We start from the raw sequence: 18,065 nt of genomic DNA on the forward strand, positions 1-18,065 counted from the left end.
AAATAAACTTTGTGAAAAAAATTGTTATTGTTCATCTATTGTTATAAATAATTTTTGTTGTGGAAAGTATGAAGCAGAGTGTATTCACTCCCATACAGTAGCAAGTTATTCAGACCTTCAAATGCTCATAATATACCTCCGTCAACTGTCAGCTTGTAGTGACTTAAAACAGAAGCCATAATAATAGAAACCATCACCTTTTCATAAAAGCACACACACATACATATATATATGGACACACACCCAAGGAGAGCGTACAGTTTAGCAATTCCTTTAACTGTAAAACAGAGCTCCCATATAACCCAGTCCACTCCTAGATACATATCTACGAGATATGAAAACATAGCCACACATAAACTTGTACATAGATGTTCTTAGCAGCATCATTCATAATAGTCAAAAAGTAGAAACAATTCAGATCAACTGATAGAAAAGTAAATTTATCGTCCATACAGTGTCTTCAGCCATAAAGACCTGTTATAACATGCAAACACTTTGAAGATATTAAGTGAAGGGAAAAACTAAACCCACTAGTTGGTCCCAACTCTTCGTGACCCTAGATAAGGTTTCGAAAATTGCCGTTCTTTGTAGAAACAGACAGCCGTATCTTTCTCCAGGGAGTGGCTAGTGGGTTTGAACTGCCGAGCTTGCCAATTAGAAAAGACCATGTATTGTATGATTCCATTTATATGAAATATCCCAAACAGATACATTAATAAAAATATTCCTAGAGAGAAAATAGATTAATGATTAGTTAAGGTTATGGGAGTGGGTCTGTTTTAATGAACATGTTCTACAATTAGATTTGGCGATGGTTGCACAGCTTTGAAAACAAACTAAAAACGATTGAATTGTAAGTAGGTTGATTATATAAGGTATGGGAATGGTTTTACCTCAATAACGGTGTGAAAGAAACAAGGCTAGAAAGAAGGAAAGGCTAAGATTGCTTTCAAACAAACCTCAAAACTTGCTGTCGGGTTGATTCTAACTCACAGTGACCCAGAGGACAGAGTACAACTGCCCCCTTTGGTTTCTGAGACTAAATCTTTACAGGAGTGGAAAGCTTCATCTTTCCCCCATGGAGCAACTGGTATTTTTGAACTGCTGGCCAGTGGTTAGCAGACCACACATATAACTGACTGCGGCAACAGGGCTTCTTATGATTGCTTTCAGGATTTCTTAAAGCAGTGGGAAAAAAGTATAATTTTACACAGGGAGGAGTATTACAACCAGCAGTTGTAATCTTTAAAATACAGTTTTCAACAGCTGGTTTTCAACAGCACTTGAGTTTCTCTTTCCCTAGGATAATGTAATTGCTTGTTCACTCCTTTTGACAAATGTTTGCTGAGAACTACTGGGTGTCAGGCACTGTTCTCCATGTCAGAAATTCAGTAGTGAAAAAGTTGGACTCATCTTCCTCCTGCTACCAAATCTGGCCCTCTTCTGGGTGTCCTCTTGTAGTAATACTAATACCATTCTAGTTTCCCAAGTCAGAAACTATGAATCATGTTTTATTCTTCTCCTTTTGTTTATCTTCAGTAACCAAGTCAGTTACCAAGTCACATCAGTTCTTTCTTATCCATTAAACTATTCCCATCTTCTCGTTCCCTCTCACGAGTGTGCAGATTCTATACTCCAATCCCGCACTTGCTTAGCTAGAGTGATTTTTAGTAAAGGATTGAACTTTGTAAATGGTTTACCTTTAAATATTAGGGAAATAATTCCTATAAAGATTCCTTTTAGTAATACCCCTTAACATGCCATCTAGGAAGCTGGTGCTCCTCAAAGAGAAATATAAGTGGGTGACTTTAAAGAATAGGAATTTATTTTCTCACATTTCTGAATGCTCAAAGTCTAAATTGGGCTCTTGGCTCTAATGATTCCTTCCTGGGCATGCCTTGATTTTTTCAGTCCCTTGCCTTGTAGAAGATCCATATCTGTTTTCTCCCATGTATGTCTGCCTCTATTTCATCTGCTTTTCTTATACCTCAGAAATTATGTTTAAAAATCTACCCTACTTGGATATGGCCTAATTAGCATAACAAGGAAGATTATTCTAAACAGAATTATATGTATAGGTGTAGGCTTTAGGATTCCAGCACATACTTTGAAGAGTGATGAGGACAGTTTATAACACATGCCAATCAGGGAACAACATGCTTTATATCATCTTTCATTTTAATACATATAATATTGTCAGTACATCTTATTTCCATTCAATCCTGGTCATTGTTAAGGAGTTTGTTTCTGTCATACATGCTGCCTTTTTTAAGTATTAAAAGATGACTATAGAATTTTCTGGCCCTATATCCAAGAGTTAGCCAGTTTCATTGATCATCAAAGTTGTTAAAAAATGCAACCATACACCATACATGGTGGGACACAACATTGTAATTGCACAGTTAACCAGGTTGGTTCACTGAAAGCCACTTTTTGATATAGGTACTCTCATCGTGGTCTCAATGGACTTTAGTTCTACCTAGAAATTCTTTCATATTTTTTGTTGGTATCCTGTAAGTTCTTTTTAATCTCTAAACCACTTTTTTTCCCACTCTCAATAAATGCCCTCTGTTCATAATGCTCACGAAAAATAGAAGAGAACGAAGAACTTACCCAACCTCTAGCTACGAAATCTAAAATTCAACTTATATCTGATTTCTCATTGTCTCCGATTCAAGTGTGTCATGTTAAGACTACTCTATCTCTGCGTGTACTTCACAGTATACTTTCTCAAAGAGAGCTGACCAGCTTTTCTTTTCAATGTCCTTCCTATAGCTTCTGTTCAAGCCACTGAAATTTGTCTTTGTTTATTCTGCTTCTCATAAAACTACACTCATTACCATTGGTTACATCCACTGGTCAGTCACTCCTTTCTTACTTTTGAGTTCTCAATTAGGACACAACACGACGACTCTGTACAGTACTTTCTGTCCTGCTCATCACTTTTTCCTGTAGACTCCTGTTCAATCCCCCTTCCTCCTTTGAATATTGGTGATCCTAATGTTCTCTCCTTTGTCCTTTGCACATTTTCTTCTGTACCTAAGAGGTGCTAGTTAAGATTTGTTGAATGAATGGTTTGTGCCTATATTGATTTCTTCATAGAGCTGACTATAATTTTACCTTTTCTGAAGAAATTATAGTATATCAAACCTGTAATTTATAAAATTGCTGTGGATTGAAATGATTATAATGATTCTCATAAATTACACACACACACGTACACATAACATAGGTGCAATGTAATGAATCCAAGCTCATGTTCAACTTTAATGTCTAAAGTTCATTTAACTCTGGGTAAGTTTTCTGTATATAAAAGAGAATTACAAAGACAATTTTAAAGAAAACATTAACCCCCCACCCAAATGTCTTTACATACTTGACTACTTACATAAGTTCCTATGGCATACCTGTCTAAAAAAAAAGGCCAAAACAAAAATTAGTGCTTTACTTGGAATAAAAACTTAAGTATTCCCGAAAAAGCATCTTGGAATTAGTGAAGAAGAATCTAATATTTAATGAAACTTTTGATGCCAGGCACTGGCTTGAGTGCTTGCCAACATTATATCTTAATCTTCAAACAACTCTGGGAATTATTCTTAGTCACCTTAGAGAGAAGAGCAAACAGGTGTAGGAGAATGAAATAAATTCTTCATCACAGCGTACACAACTAAAATTCAAAATCAGGGTTGATTCTGTCAGTCATTACAGGTCATAAGTCTCTTCTGTGGAATACTGACAATATATGTTGGGGATAGCGCTAAACAAGTGAGATAAAAAATTGCGTTTAGTAAATCACAAGTTAAAGTCACCTTTCATTTTGTCCCTAGGCTGTTATTTGGCAGAAAACCAGAGCATCAGATCACAAGATGGCTCTTATGTCAGTTCTGGGGACTTCCGTTATGGGCAATATGGAGTCTCTGCAGCACCGCTTTGAAGAGTCTCAGGTATGCAACAACCATTGTTCTTTAACACTTCTTTCTTTAATTCCTCCTTCTTCGATGAGGCTGTTAAGATTCATTGAAGCGAAGTGGTAAGGAATTTTTTCTGGCACCATTTTCATCAAATACAAGGACTCAATGCAGTGGGATAGGTTCTCTGTGAATTGGACTCGACTCGGTGACAGTGGGAATAAATGAATAAATTATATATATATATACACACACACACACACATACACACACACACACACACACACACACACACACACACAGATATATAGTAAAAACTGCAGTTGCTCCACAAGGTAGTTTCAAGATGACAGTGCCACGCAGAGATTCTCAGGTGTATAAATACAGAGCTACTGCTGGACGAAATACTTGGGTTAGGACAAGATAGTAACAGGTTTGGCCTAAACTGTTTCCGTGAATTAAGAATTTAAGTTGGGAGGTTCAAAGATGATCAGAAACCGTGCCAGTTAGCTTTGTGATAGGACTTCCCATGGCCTATGGGGGTAGCATCTGGAAATGAAAGCCTTCTCATTACTTTTGAAATTTTTCTATCTCCTATGATCTCCTTTTTGTCACCATCTAAACCTTCATTTTCAAATGCAAAACACCAGTTTTTTTCAACCAACTGCACTTACTAACTTATTTTGTTTATATCTTTACTGACTGCTTTCTTTACCACATTTCTTCCGTAACTTCATATTTTTCTTGCAGACAGATATCTTTTAGCAATTATTTCAGCAAGGTTGTGTATACAAACTATTAGTTTCCCTGTGTTTCCAGTTCCTATCTGTACCAGTGTACATCGTCTGATCTAGCCAGATTTGTAAGGTAGAATTGGGATCATGATAGTGGGGGAGGAAGCATTTAAGAACTAGAGGAACGTTGTATGTTTCATCGGTGCTATACTGTACCCTGACTGGCTCACTCCTCTCTGCCACCCTTCTATAAGGGGATGTCCAGTTGCCTACAGATGAGCTTTGGGCCCCACTCTGCACTCCTCCTCATTCACAATGATAAGATTTTTTTATTCTTTGATGCCTGATACCTGATCCCTTCGACACCTCTGATCACACAGGATGGTGTGCTTCTTCCATGTGGGCTTTGTTGCTCCCGAGCTAGATGGCCACTTGTTTACCTTCAAGCCTTTCAGACCCCATCTTTTGATATTTGGGCTCCATCAGATTTCTTCACCACATTTGCTTATGGACCCGCTTTGTCTGCAGGGGTCGTGTCAGGAAGTTGAGCTTCATGGAATGCCAGTTTAATAGAACAAAGTATTCTTGCATTGAGGGAGTACTTGAGTGGCGGCCCAATGCCCATCTGCTACTTTAATACTAAACCTTTAAATATATGCTCATAGATTTATGTTCCCATCCTCATAAATATATTTACATATATACATGCCTTTAGTTAGACCTCTATAAATGCCCTTTGCCTCCTAGTCCTTTCCTTTATTTCCTCTGAATCTTTTTTCTATGAACTTTTAAGATTTTATCTTTTTGCTTGATACTTTGGTAGTTTTAGTAAGTATATATATGTATATGTATATGTATATTTCAGCTTGATTTAAGCTTATTGTATACTTTTTGCCTCAGAATGCACATCTTTTTTAGACTTTAATACAAAAGCATTCCTTTTCAAGAATTGTTTTTCTTCTATTGCCTTTCTTCACTAATTTCTGGAACTTTTAAAGTTATATGATGCAACTTATCTCAAGTTATTCTTCTCTATGACATTTAAAAAAAATCATTTTATTGGGGGCTCATACAACTCTTATTACAATCCATACATACATCAATTGTATAAAGCACAATTGTACATTTGTTACCCTCATCATTCTCAAAATATTTGCTCTCCACGTAAGCCCTTGGCCTCAGCTCCTCATTTTTCCTCCTCCCTCCCCGCTCCCTCATGCACCCTTGATAATTTATAAATTATTGTTTTGTCATATCTTACACTATCTGACGTCTCCCTTCACCCACTTTTCTGATGTCCATCCCCCAGGGAAGACCTTTTATATAGTTCCCTGTAATTGGTTCCCCCTTTCTATCCCACGCTCCCTCCACGCTCCTGGTATCGCCACTCTTACCACTGGTCCTGAAGGTTTCATCTGTCCTGGATTCCCTGTGTTTCCAGTTCCTTTCTGTACCAGTGTACATCCTCTGGTCTAGCCATATTTGTAAGGTAGAATTGAGATCATGATAGTGGGGAGGATTTGGAAGCATTTAGGAACTGGAGGAAAGTTGTATGTTTCATCATTGCTACACTGTACCCTGGACTGGCTTGTCTCCTCTCCGCGACCCTTCCATAAGGGGATTTCCAGTTGCCTACAGATGGGCTTTGGGTCCCCACTTCGCACTCCCCCTCATTCACAATGAAATGATTTTTTGTTCTTTGATGCCTGATAACTAATCCCTTTGGCAACTCGTGATCACACAGGCTGCTGTGCTTCTTGCATGTGGGTTTGTTGCTTCCCAGCTACATGCTGCATGTTTATCTTCAAGTCTTTAAGACCCCAGACGCTATCTTTTGATAGCCGGGCTCCATCAGCTCTCTTCACCACATTTGCTTATGTACTCGCTTTGTCTTCAGCGATCATGTTGGGAAGGTGAGCATCATGGAATGCCTGTTTAATAGAACAAAGTATTCTTCCATTGAGGGAGTACTTGAGTGGAGGCCCAATGTCCATCTGCTACCTTAATACTAAACCTATAAATAAATCTATTTCCCATTCCTCATATATAAATATATTTACATATGTACATGCCTTTATTTAGACTTCTATAAATGCCCTTTGCCTCCTAGCTCTTTCCTCTATTTCCTTTGACTTTCCTCTTGTCCCATTATCATGCTCAACCTTCATTTGGGTTTTAGTAATTCGTCTTGGTTACATTACCCTTGATTACACCCTACCAGGCCTCCTACATCCTCCTCACCACCGATTTGGATCACTTGGGTGTTCCCTTGTCCTTGGGTTTGTTAACACCACTTCCTTTCCCCTCACTCCCCTCTCCCATGTCCTCCCGGAACTGTTGGTCCTGTTGTTTTCTCCTCCAGATTGCTCATTCAGCCTATCTTATTTAGACAGACCTGTGGAGATAATAACATGCACAACAAGACAGAGTTTTCTCTATGACATTTTTAATCCTTGAATTATTCTCTGCTAGGAATCCTGGTTGGACGTTGGTTAGATGCTCAACTGTTGACCAGAAATTCGTCTTTTCAGATCTACTACTTGCTCCAAGGCAGAAAGTGTAGCAGTCTACCTTTTCTTTAAAAATTTTTTTTAATTACTTATTGGGGGCTCGTAAAGGTCATCACCAGCCATACATCCATCGTGTCAAGCACTTCTGTACATTTATTTCCCTCATCATTCTCAAAACATTTGCTTTCTACTTGAGCCCTTGGTATCAGCTCCTAATTTTTTCCCCTCCTTCCCTGCTCACCCTCCCCCATGAACCCTTGATAATTTATAAATTATTATTATTTTGTCATATCTTACACCGTCCAATGTCTCCCTTTACCCACTCCTCCACGGTCTGTCCCCCAGGGAGGAGGATATATGTAGACCCTTGTAATCTGTTCCCCCTTTCTCCTTTACCTTCCCTCCACCCTCCCACTGGTACAGATAGGAACTGGAAACAGGAAATCCAAGACAGATGAACCCCTCAGGACCAGTGGTGAGAGGGGCAGTCTACCTTTTAAAATATTATTGATTTCAAAGCCCTTTTCCTATTGCTCTATCTATATTATCCTGAAAGAAAACTTTCACATTCTCTGCTATGTTAAATATTTAAATTTTAAAAGGTACCTTGAATGAGAGGTTATTGTGCTTGTTTTAACACTTTCTATTTCCCCTCTTCTGTAATAGTTTGGCAATTTCCTCCCAAACTTCAATTCAAAACCAACTATTACATTAGCAGTTCATGCCCCTCTCATGCTGTGTAGCATGTTACAAAGCCCCCTTTCCTTGGCTTGACCATAATCTTGGAGTTGTCTCTGCTCCTATGCCAATGACCCTGGCAAGCAGCCCCACACAGTGGTTACAGTATTTTCATTTCTCTTTGTTGATGGAGGTGGATAGGATCCTGTGTTTCAAATGGAAAGACTGATATGAATCCTCTGCCTTACGTGGGTGTTTTCTGTTCTCATTTTAGTACCATAATTTACTTAAAAACCGACCCTATGTTTCTAATCCCATAGCACTTAGGGATTTTGACTTCAAATACCTGTTATATGGTTAATATCTATAAAGATATTTTTCTTATTTGTATGTGATTACATTTTTGAAAATGCTCTTAAAATTGATTTTCAAACCTGTTATGTTACGTATTTGCAGTTGAGATGAGGGAAAGGAATTTCTGCATAAACATATTTCATTTTGCTGGCTAGAAATTCTTAGGTTTTTACTTTAGAAACATAACTCTGGTGTTATGGGGGTTTACTGAAAGAGAAGAAAGGAGTGCTAGAAGATTAGGTTACTTTCATAGTGTTAGTAAAGGAAGGATGGCTTTGGCAGACCAGGAAAATGGCAGTGTTGTCTGTCACATTAAGGGAATGTATAAAAACCTCATTGCTGTTGAGGTGATTCCAACTCATAGCAAACCTATAGAACAAAGTAGAACTGCCCCATTCAGTTTCCAAGGCTGAAAACTTGACACAAATAGATTGCCACATATTTCTCTAGCAGATTAGCTGGTGGAGTTGAACCATGACCTTTCATTTAGCAGCCAAGCACTACCATTGCAGCATTAAACTGCTGCAAGAAATATACAAGGAGGAGCCAATTGGATTCTAAGGCAAAAGTAGAATAAAATATCAAATTTTAAGTGTAGTGAACTTGAGAATTTTAGTGATTATGGTAAACATTTGGACATACAAATCCAAAAACAAGGAGAGGTAGTAGACCTTTTTCATAGTGTCACTGCTATTGTTGAAGTGAAAGATACAGATTACAGTGGGGAGAAAAGAGAATGCAAGACAAAACGGAGCTTGGTTATAGAACTCGGGGCGGAAGGGCGGTGGGCATCATCATGTATAGTTCTTAGTGTGCCTGACTACTAACAGAAAGGCCGAAGGGTGAATCTATCCATAGGGCCTTGGAAGAAAGGTCTGGCCAGCTCCTTCTGAATAGCCCTCATGGAATACATTTCTACTTTGACACACAGGGAATCACGAATAGTCAGAATCGACTCAATAGTAGTCAATAACAAGAAATGTGCTTTTTTTACTTTTTAATAAGCATTTTGTAAGATTTTTCTATATAACCCAAATAAAATTCTTATTATTCTAAGCTATTTACAAAGTTAGTATTTAGAAATGATAATAATCACTAGCCAATCAAGATGATGTAAAAAGAACACACAGAATTGGTTAATTCTTTATTTTATTCTTCATTCTTGTTCAGAGCTGATTTTTTTTTTTTTACCCACAAACCCAGTAAGTCTTTCAGAGACTTCCCAAGAGTCTTCCTGCTGCTCAGCAGGTGCTTCAAATGGGTCTCATGTTACCTGGTAAATTATACAACCGTTAATAAATGCTGTGAAGTTTTACAGTTAATTAAGAGGTATCATTTTGTAATGGATTAACTGGATTTATTCATTGTTACAAATTGACACCATTTGGCATGGTTACAGTAATGCACTTGGTGTTCTAAAATTGGAAATGTCTCTCCTTAAACACTGTTTACAAGGACAGGCATAACCATAGACATCAGTAACGACTATAGATTTTGTGGCTTCAGAATTCTGTGTTTCTCCTTAACTGAAAACAGTACCCTCATTGTTTGCTGTCCCTTCTTATTAGCTTACACTGAACTTCTGCTGCAAGTGTTTAACAATAACATTTAGCTCTGATTGTTTCAGATAAGATTATAAGCCTATATTTTAAACAACTTCACTGAGACCACTTAGTAAGGGAGCTGAGATTTAAACCAAGCCAGTCTGACATTTCATATCTCCTTAACAGATCTCTGTAATGTTTTTCTAGCTAGCAGTGAAAGGAGGAGCATTTTCCCTCCCTTCTAACCCCTCTGGATCTCTTCTCTCTGGGCTTTTTGTTCTAGGACCTCCCTTTCATTCTCTCTCCATACATCTGTAGATGTACAATACAGGAATGTAGAATGGGAACTATCAGTAAAAAATTGGAATGTAGAATGGAAACTATCAGTGTAAAAGATCCCTATCAAAAATTAAGATTAACTGCAACAGAATAATCAACGGTTACCCCTAAGGAGGTTAAAAGGTTTGGTTTATTTATTTATTTTATCCTGGAGATATAAAAATCCTGTCTCTGGATTTATAAGATATTCAAGAAAAAGGCAGAAACAGCCTCTTCTTTAAGGAAAAAGTTGTTAAAAAGACCAACAAGAATAAAGTAATAATTTGAGAAAGAAATTTTTTTAAATGCAGAAGACAGAGATTGATATCTTTACTGCCATGTGACAGGTAAATATTTGAAAGTATGATCATTTGCAAGATTTGAAGAATGATGATTTTTTTTCCTTAGAGTTCCTGCAAGAGAACATTAAAAGCAAAGCACTCATTTTAACATGCTTTGGAATGTTATTTGTGCTTCGGAATTTCTTTATGCTTAATACTTAAGCATATGGCTTATTACACCTTACGATGAAAACCCATTTGTTTGTTTTTGTGCATTTTAATGTATTGTATATAGCCACCCATGGAACTATATTTATTGGTGTCAGTGCGTATTAAATTAATTCTGTTGTATTATAATTATAGATTTATCTGAGTGGATTTTTTCCAAAGTGTGATGCAGACCACTCTCTCACAAGCCTTTCAACTTCAGAAAGGAGTTTCATCTTTATAAACAATCGACCAGTACATCAAAAAGACATATTAAAGGTAATCTCTTAAAGAAAATATCAACTAGAATCAGAAGTGAAAACCAGATCTGTCATTTTCAGAATGTTTGAAAAGCTATTTCCAAGAATCTGCCCTCAAATAGGGACAATGTTATGCCAGGTTGACTAGAGAAACAAATCCAGGTACACTCGTGTGTATGCGAAAAAGCTTTATATCGAAGAACAATTATATGTTGAGAAAACATCCCACCCTAGTCCAGATCAAGTCCTTAAGCCTGAGATCAGCCCATATGTCCTGATAGTAGTCTATAAATTCCTCTTTAGGCTCATGCAGCACATGCAATGATGCCGAATGCAAGTTGATCACAGGCTAGTGGGTGAAAAGTCTAGTGGATCCAATGGCAGTGGACACATCTCCAGGGTTCTAGCTGCCATCAGCGTGGCTTATCAGCAGGAAGACCAAAGCAGAGAGAGAGAGTGTGGCTCACCTCCAGGGGCTTTTCTCCAGGGAAAGTTCCCAGAATCCTCATGAGAAGGTCCCACTCACAAGAAAGCATCATCAGGCTGTGACTTGATTGACAGGCTAGACTTCGCCCCTACATTCTATTTATCAGGTTGACATGAAATTATGTAACTACCACAGAAAAGCAGAAAAAACAGGAGATAAAGTAACAAAAGCAGTGTGGTAGGAACTTTACATATGATTCTCATTTACTCTTCATTACTACTTTGTATTATTATTCCCACATATAGTGAGGAAACTAACATGTTAAGTGACTTCCTTAGGTTACCTAGCTAGGATGTTAGCAGAATTTGGATTTCAACCCTACCTTCAAAGCTTCTACAACACTATTTTCTTGTAACAATGGAGCCACTTGCCTTGGATATTTATACTAATAGTGATACGTCATATTCTTTCCAGGCTTTTAAAGGAGTTTCACTACTTACGATCTATTTTTCCTAAAACACATTTACCTCCGCTCAGTTTCTCAATTGAATCTGTGCCTTTTGGTGGTGTTTACATTTGGCAGTAGTATTTCTATTTACATGGTATTTTTGTCTTTATTAATTATGTATATTTCTAGTTAATCCGGCATTATTACAGTCTGAAGTGCCTAAAGGAATCTACTCGTTTGTATCCCATTTTCTTTCTAAAAATTGATGTGCCTTCAGTTGATGTGGATGTCAATTTAACACCAGATAAAAGTCAAGTATTACTACAGAATAAGGTAACCTTTTTTACAGACAATGTTTATATTAACTTATGCTATGTTTTTAAAATCATTCAATTGGGGGATCATACAACTTTTATCACAATCCATACATACATCAATTGTGTAAAGGACATTTGTACATTCGTTGCCCTCATCATTCTCAAAACATTTGCTCTCCACTTAAGCCTTTGGCATCAACTCCTCATTTTCCCCCTCTCTCTCCGCTCCCCTCTCCCTCATGAACCCTTAATAATTTATAAATTATTATCTTGTCATATCTTATACTGTCCGACGTCTCCCTTCACTCACTTTTCTGTTGTCCATCCCCCAGGGAGGAGGTTATATGTAGATCTTTGTAATTGGTTCCCCCTTTCACCTAACTTATGCTATTTTAAAACATTCCATTTTAACCATTTTCCTATGAAATAATTTGTATTTTTTCTAATTATTGTTTTAGAAATATGTTTAAATCTCACATTTATCATTTTCCTTACCATTTGTTAATTTGTATTTTTAGGGATCTGTTTTGATTGCTGTTGAAAATCTGATGACGGCTTGTTATGGACCACTACCTAGTACAAATTCTTGTGAAAATAATAAAACAGATGTTTCCTCAGCTGGTGTGATTGTTTCCAGAACAGCACAAACAGATGCGCCTTTTAATAAAACGGAATCATCTGGAAGTAATTATCCAAATGTTGATACTTCAGCCATTCCTTTCCAAAACAATGTACAGAATGCATCTGAAAAAACCCCTGCTAATTGTTTAAATCATCAGTTATGTGTTGATTATCATTGTGATGGCCATTTTAGCCCTGAAAATTCTAACACCGAGAAGGACACTAGTAATATGTTTCAAAAGATCCCAATAAATTGTATACCAAGTGAAGGTACCCAAAATGAATATCAAGAAGCTTGTTTTGTAGATTCTGTTAAGCACATCCAATTGGAAAATGGCAAGCAAGGCTATATAGAGGGTGAGACATATGAGAGCGCAGCCCCTGAGACATCTTTGGAAATTTGTGCAGATGACTGGAGCAAAGGCCATGTACTTAAAAATTCAATGGGAAAGAACATTGAACCTGTGAAAATTTTAGTTCCACAAGAAAGTTTAGCATGTACCACTAACACTGACCCTGAACCAAAGGATCTCTGTGAGCGGCCCTGTAACAAAACTTCAAATGTGGTCGATAACAAATCTGGACAACTAACAGCGTATGATTTAATCAGCAATCGAGTAATCAAAAAACCAATGTCAGCAAGTGCCCTTTTTGCTCAAGATCATCGCGCTCAGTTTCTCACAGAAAACTCTCCGGCCAGTTTAAAGGCTACACCACAAATTGAAGAACTGTGGGAGACATTGAGGAAAGAGGAAAAACTGAAGTAAGTTTCCAGAGTTTGCATGTGATCTGAATAATCAACTGTTTCCTTTCTATATGACTCACTACGTTTTTAATCACTTCTTAATTACGGAAAATGCTATTTGGCCTGGGTTAGGACCTTTTTGATATTCTTTTGTTGTTCTTTTTGAAGATTTTTTTGTTTCTCTTGTTTTTGGTAAAAATCCAAACTCTCTAATTTATAGTTCTCAATTAAGAACACCTTTTGCTTCTACTTCTTTTGCATTTTATGTTACAGAACTTTTCTAAGGCAGGACTTTTAAAAAAGTTTAAAGAAATATTTTGTCTATTTTGTTCCTTAAATTGACCCAGAAATCATGTAACATAATACTAAAATTGTAACACTGTTGCAGATTCAATTTCATGGAGTTAATATTGTCCTTATTCAATTTAAATCAGGAATTCTTTTCTAAAAATTGGTTATTGATTGGAAAATGTAAACTATATTGAGGTTTTGGTAGGTAAATATGTGACTTGGTCTATATCTGATTAAAATAACTATAATAAATTACATGTCATTTATGTCAGAAGATCTGAATATATGTGCCAAATAGAATATGATAGGTGTTTCTCATCAACTCAGGACACTTAATATAAACCCGAAATATGAGTGTTGTTTCTGGGTGGTGGTTGTGTTTTTGGTTTTTCCTTTTTCTAACATACACAGTATAATAAAGTAGAAAAACAATACAATGAGCCCATCATCCATTTTCACCAGCCACCATCTCATGATCACTCTTGCTTTATTCATACTGTAACTTGTGTTTTCTCTCATTCTGAAGCAAATCCTAGGCATAATCACACTTATAAATATTTTAATATATATCTTTAAAAGATATTCATATTTTAAGCATAACCATAATACCACTGTCTTAACTTTTAAAATTACACTAAATCCTTAATATCACCAAATATCTAACAATTTTATAAATGCTATCTTTGTTTATTCAGGAGCCCTGGTGGCATAGTGGTTATGCATTGGGCTGCTAACTACAAAGTCAACTGTTGAAAACCATTAGCTTCCCTGCAGGAGAGAGATGAGCCTTTCTACTTCTGTAAAGAGTTAATAGCCTCAGAAACTCACAGTTCTGCCCTGTTCTATAAGGTCATTATGAGTCAGATTCAACTTGATGGTGTGGTTTTGGTTTGGTTTATCTAAATCAGGAAAAAAAATAGATCCACTTATTCTTTTGATTGCTGTGTCTCTTAAGTCTCTTTTCATCTTTTTTTTTTTTTTTACCATTTTTGTTTCTCTGCAATTTGTTTACAGAATAAACCAAGTATCTTTTCCTGTGAAATGTCCATATTGTGGATTTTGCTTATATCCAGTGCTGTTTAACATGCTGTTTTTATTTCACCACAAGGCATATCTTGTCTATGTGTCTTTAACCAATGATCAGTGACTAGAGCCATTAATTCAATTAGTGTTGCAAGAGGTGTATAATTTTATCATTCTTGTTATTTATTTTCTGAAACAGAATCTTCCCTAATAGCTAAGATTTAGTTATCTGGTGGTAAGGTTACTTTAGAAAAGGTAGGTTAAATGCTTGATTTTTTCTTTTGTTCCTTTGAATTCTTTGACTTGGCTTACCTTGGTGCCTTCCAAAGTGAATGATTAGGATTTTAGGTTATTCGTTTTTTAGTATTATTATTACTTTATGGGTTGAAATGTATTTTGCTTGTTTCAGTCTCTTTCAGTTACTATATCTAGTGATGTCTGTCCCATCTTTGGCCAGCAGGGGCCTTTTTAAGTTGGTTTCGGAATCCTTCTATAAAACCTTAGCAGCTTTTGATAGCTTCCTTGTTGCCTGATAAAAAAGTTGCACCTGACTCATCTTGTGCAATTTTTACACTATGTCAAGATCGTTTCTAAAAAAAAAATTATGTTTCCTATAATGCAGTGGTTCTCAACTTTCCTAATGCCATGACACTTTCATACAGTTCCTCATGTTGTGGTGTCCCTCAAACCATAAAATAATTTTCATTGCTACTTCATAACTATAATTTTGCAACTGTTATGAATCGGGTGACTTCAGTGAAAGGGTTGTTCGACCCCCGCCAAAGGGGTCACGAAACACAGGTTGAGAACCGCTGCTATAATGGGAAGTATTCTTTGGGGAGCCCAGTCTGAGAGCTAAGGAGTATTTATTTCCACTAATGTGGTCATTTCATTGCTTCTTATCCTTTTCACTTGCTAGAACTAGACATTTTAAAATATAGTTCATATTGATAATTCCAATTCATATTCAGTACTGTAGAGCTTGTGCACAATCCTGTCTAGTCTCACATTTATAGCGCCTTAATCCTATGCTAAGACTCCAAATTTTCAGTCTTACCAGGTATAGCTATTAGAAAAATTATACAACTCATTTTTAAAATCCATAATACACGTATAAGGCCTTATAGTAACAATAACAACACTACCACCACCAGAAATGAGCTATAGAGCAGAATTGTAAGGCTGCATTAACTGAATGCAGAACACCATTAAGTGAATGCTGTGCTCCCTGCTGTCAAGTCAGTGTCAACTCACAGTGACAATTTAGGAAAGGTAGAACTGCCCCTGTGAATTCCCAAAACTATTTATGTGGGAGCAGAGAGACCCATCTTTGTTCCTCAAAGTGGCTGATGGTTTTAAATTGCTGAACTGTATCACTTATATGCCATCAGGTCTTAGAGCTAGTGAAATTGGAGAAGGGGAGAAATTCAGAAATTTGGTTGTCTCCTCAAAGAATCCTGGAAATGTAAACATCAGTACCATAAAATTTTGAATTTTGATGTAGTGGGACACGCCAGAAGATAAATTGGGGCCCTTAGCTGTGCTAAAAAGCAGACAAATAAACCCGTTGCCATAGAGTTGTTCAAGTGACCTATGAGATATGGTGATAAAACTTTCTCTATTTGTAAATACAGAATCCTGGTGGGTTATGAGTTAGGTTGCTAACCAGGGGATCAGCAGTTTGAAACTACCAACCACTCTGCTGGAAAAAAAGATGAGACTTTCTGCTTCTGTAAAGCTTTACGGCCTCAGAAACCCACAGGGCACTTGCAATCCATCCTATTGGATCTCTGTGAATTGGAATCCATTCATTGCAAGGGATCCACATGTAAATGGTGTAGCTTAGAAGATAGACAATTGAACAAGTAAGTCATCGTTGTGATGAGTGTTAGGAGGAAGGAAATACATAGAATTATGAAAACATAGCTATTGGACATCATCTTATTTGTTGGACAAAAAATGTTTCTCTGAATAGGAATTAACCAGAAAGGTGGAAGAAACTTTCCAGGTAGAGCAAACTGCATGTGAGAAGACCCAGAAGCTAGGAGGAGCATGTGTAAGAGTGTGTGGTAAAAGAGATGGAAAATACATGGACCATGGAGGATCAGGGAAGTACTTCATAGACTTAGAATAAGGAGGAGGATCAGAATTGTTCAGGTGTTACAACTGTGCCAAGAACTTAAGATAGACTTAGGAAGGAATAAAGGATATATTCATTTTTTAATTCATGTTTTTTCTTTTTAGTTTGTGTTCTTTATTTCTCTTTCCTCTCCTTTTCATTAGTGGATGTGACCCCAAATTTAGATTGCGTGCCCTGGATTATCCCTCTCACTCATGTCTGACTCAATTGATGGTAATTGAGCTTTTTTTTTTTTCAGTTGCTATAAACATATTCCTGCTTCAAACCATTTAAAATAATATTGCAATTGGGGAATTACCAATATGGTAGAAGTATTGGTAAACTGGATGATTACATGAAATTTGTAGTCACAAGAACATCATTTGAAGTAACTACTGGTCATAAAAATATTGTTCAGGCTTAGTATTTTCCATCTAGTAACTAAATCTTTTAATGGCATTAAGTACAAAGGTACCAGCTGTTTTTACTTAACTTTTATTTAGTATTATTTTGGACCTGTTGTATTTCCCAAGGAGCTAATTAAATTGACTTCTTGAGTAAATGAAAGATTAGTACCATATGTGAAAATTGTGCACATTATAATTAATTACAAATGGTGACCTTTGTCTTCAACTTATTTTCCACCTAACAGGGAAAATCCTGAACTTGAATGTGCAAGAACTAAAAATGTTTCAAGTGCTTGTTGAAATTATCAAAAACCATATGTAGTATATAGCTAATCCAGAACTTTAGATACTAAGTAGAAATGAGAAAAAAAATTTTTTTTAATTGCAAGTAAATGTGGCATAGTAACTAAAAAAGGCCATTTTTATAAAGTTCGCAATGTAAGATCTTTTATACTTTATCACTCAGCTAACATTCATTTAAAAACATTTTGAATATAGACTTCATGTATACTGTGGTCTCTTACCTCTTAAACTCATTTTCTACATTTAATATAATTTCCCTCTATTTACTTTTTATATCCTAACATCTCTTTCAGTTTCTCTGAATAAATGTTCAAATTAAAATGTTATATGTATGTAACAATAAAGTTAGGGGTTGTAAATAACATTAATTCTACTACTCTCAAATTTAAAACTTCTTTTTTTTAAGCTTTAGCAAATTTTTAAAAAATCATTTTATTAGGGGCTCATACAATTATCACAATCCATACATACATCAGTTGTGTAAAGCACATTTGTACATTCATTGCCCTCATCATTCTCAAAACATTTCCTCTCCACTTAAGCCCCCGGCATTAGGTCCTCATTTTTCCC

At 36.4% G+C, this 18,065-nt stretch overlaps 1 protein-coding gene across 3 annotated transcripts in view; it reads left to right on the top strand.

Moving 5' to 3' along the window:
- The window catches only part of PMS1 (PMS1 homolog 1, mismatch repair system component), a 99,183-nt gene that overhangs the window by 58,063 nt on the left and 23,055 nt on the right, over positions 1-18,065 (top strand). For all 3 annotated transcript variants that reach the window (XM_045296074.1, XM_045296070.1, XM_004701727.4), the window contains 4 exons: positions 3,828-3,944; positions 10,691-10,813; positions 11,859-12,002; positions 12,505-13,370. In XM_045296074.1, the coding sequence (XP_045152009.1) occupies positions 3,828-3,944; positions 10,691-10,813; positions 11,859-12,002; positions 12,505-13,370 (1,250 nt within the window). The remainder of the gene's footprint in view (positions 1-3,827; positions 3,945-10,690; positions 10,814-11,858; positions 12,003-12,504; positions 13,371-18,065) is intronic.

The sequence above is a fragment of the Echinops telfairi genome, unplaced genomic scaffold (assembly GCF_000313985.2).
Source record: "Echinops telfairi isolate 266 unplaced genomic scaffold, ASM31398v2 ScPeMD7_3;HRSCAF=10, whole genome shotgun sequence".
In the NCBI taxonomy this organism is placed as follows: Eukaryota; Metazoa; Chordata; class Mammalia; order Afrosoricida; family Tenrecidae; genus Echinops; species Echinops telfairi.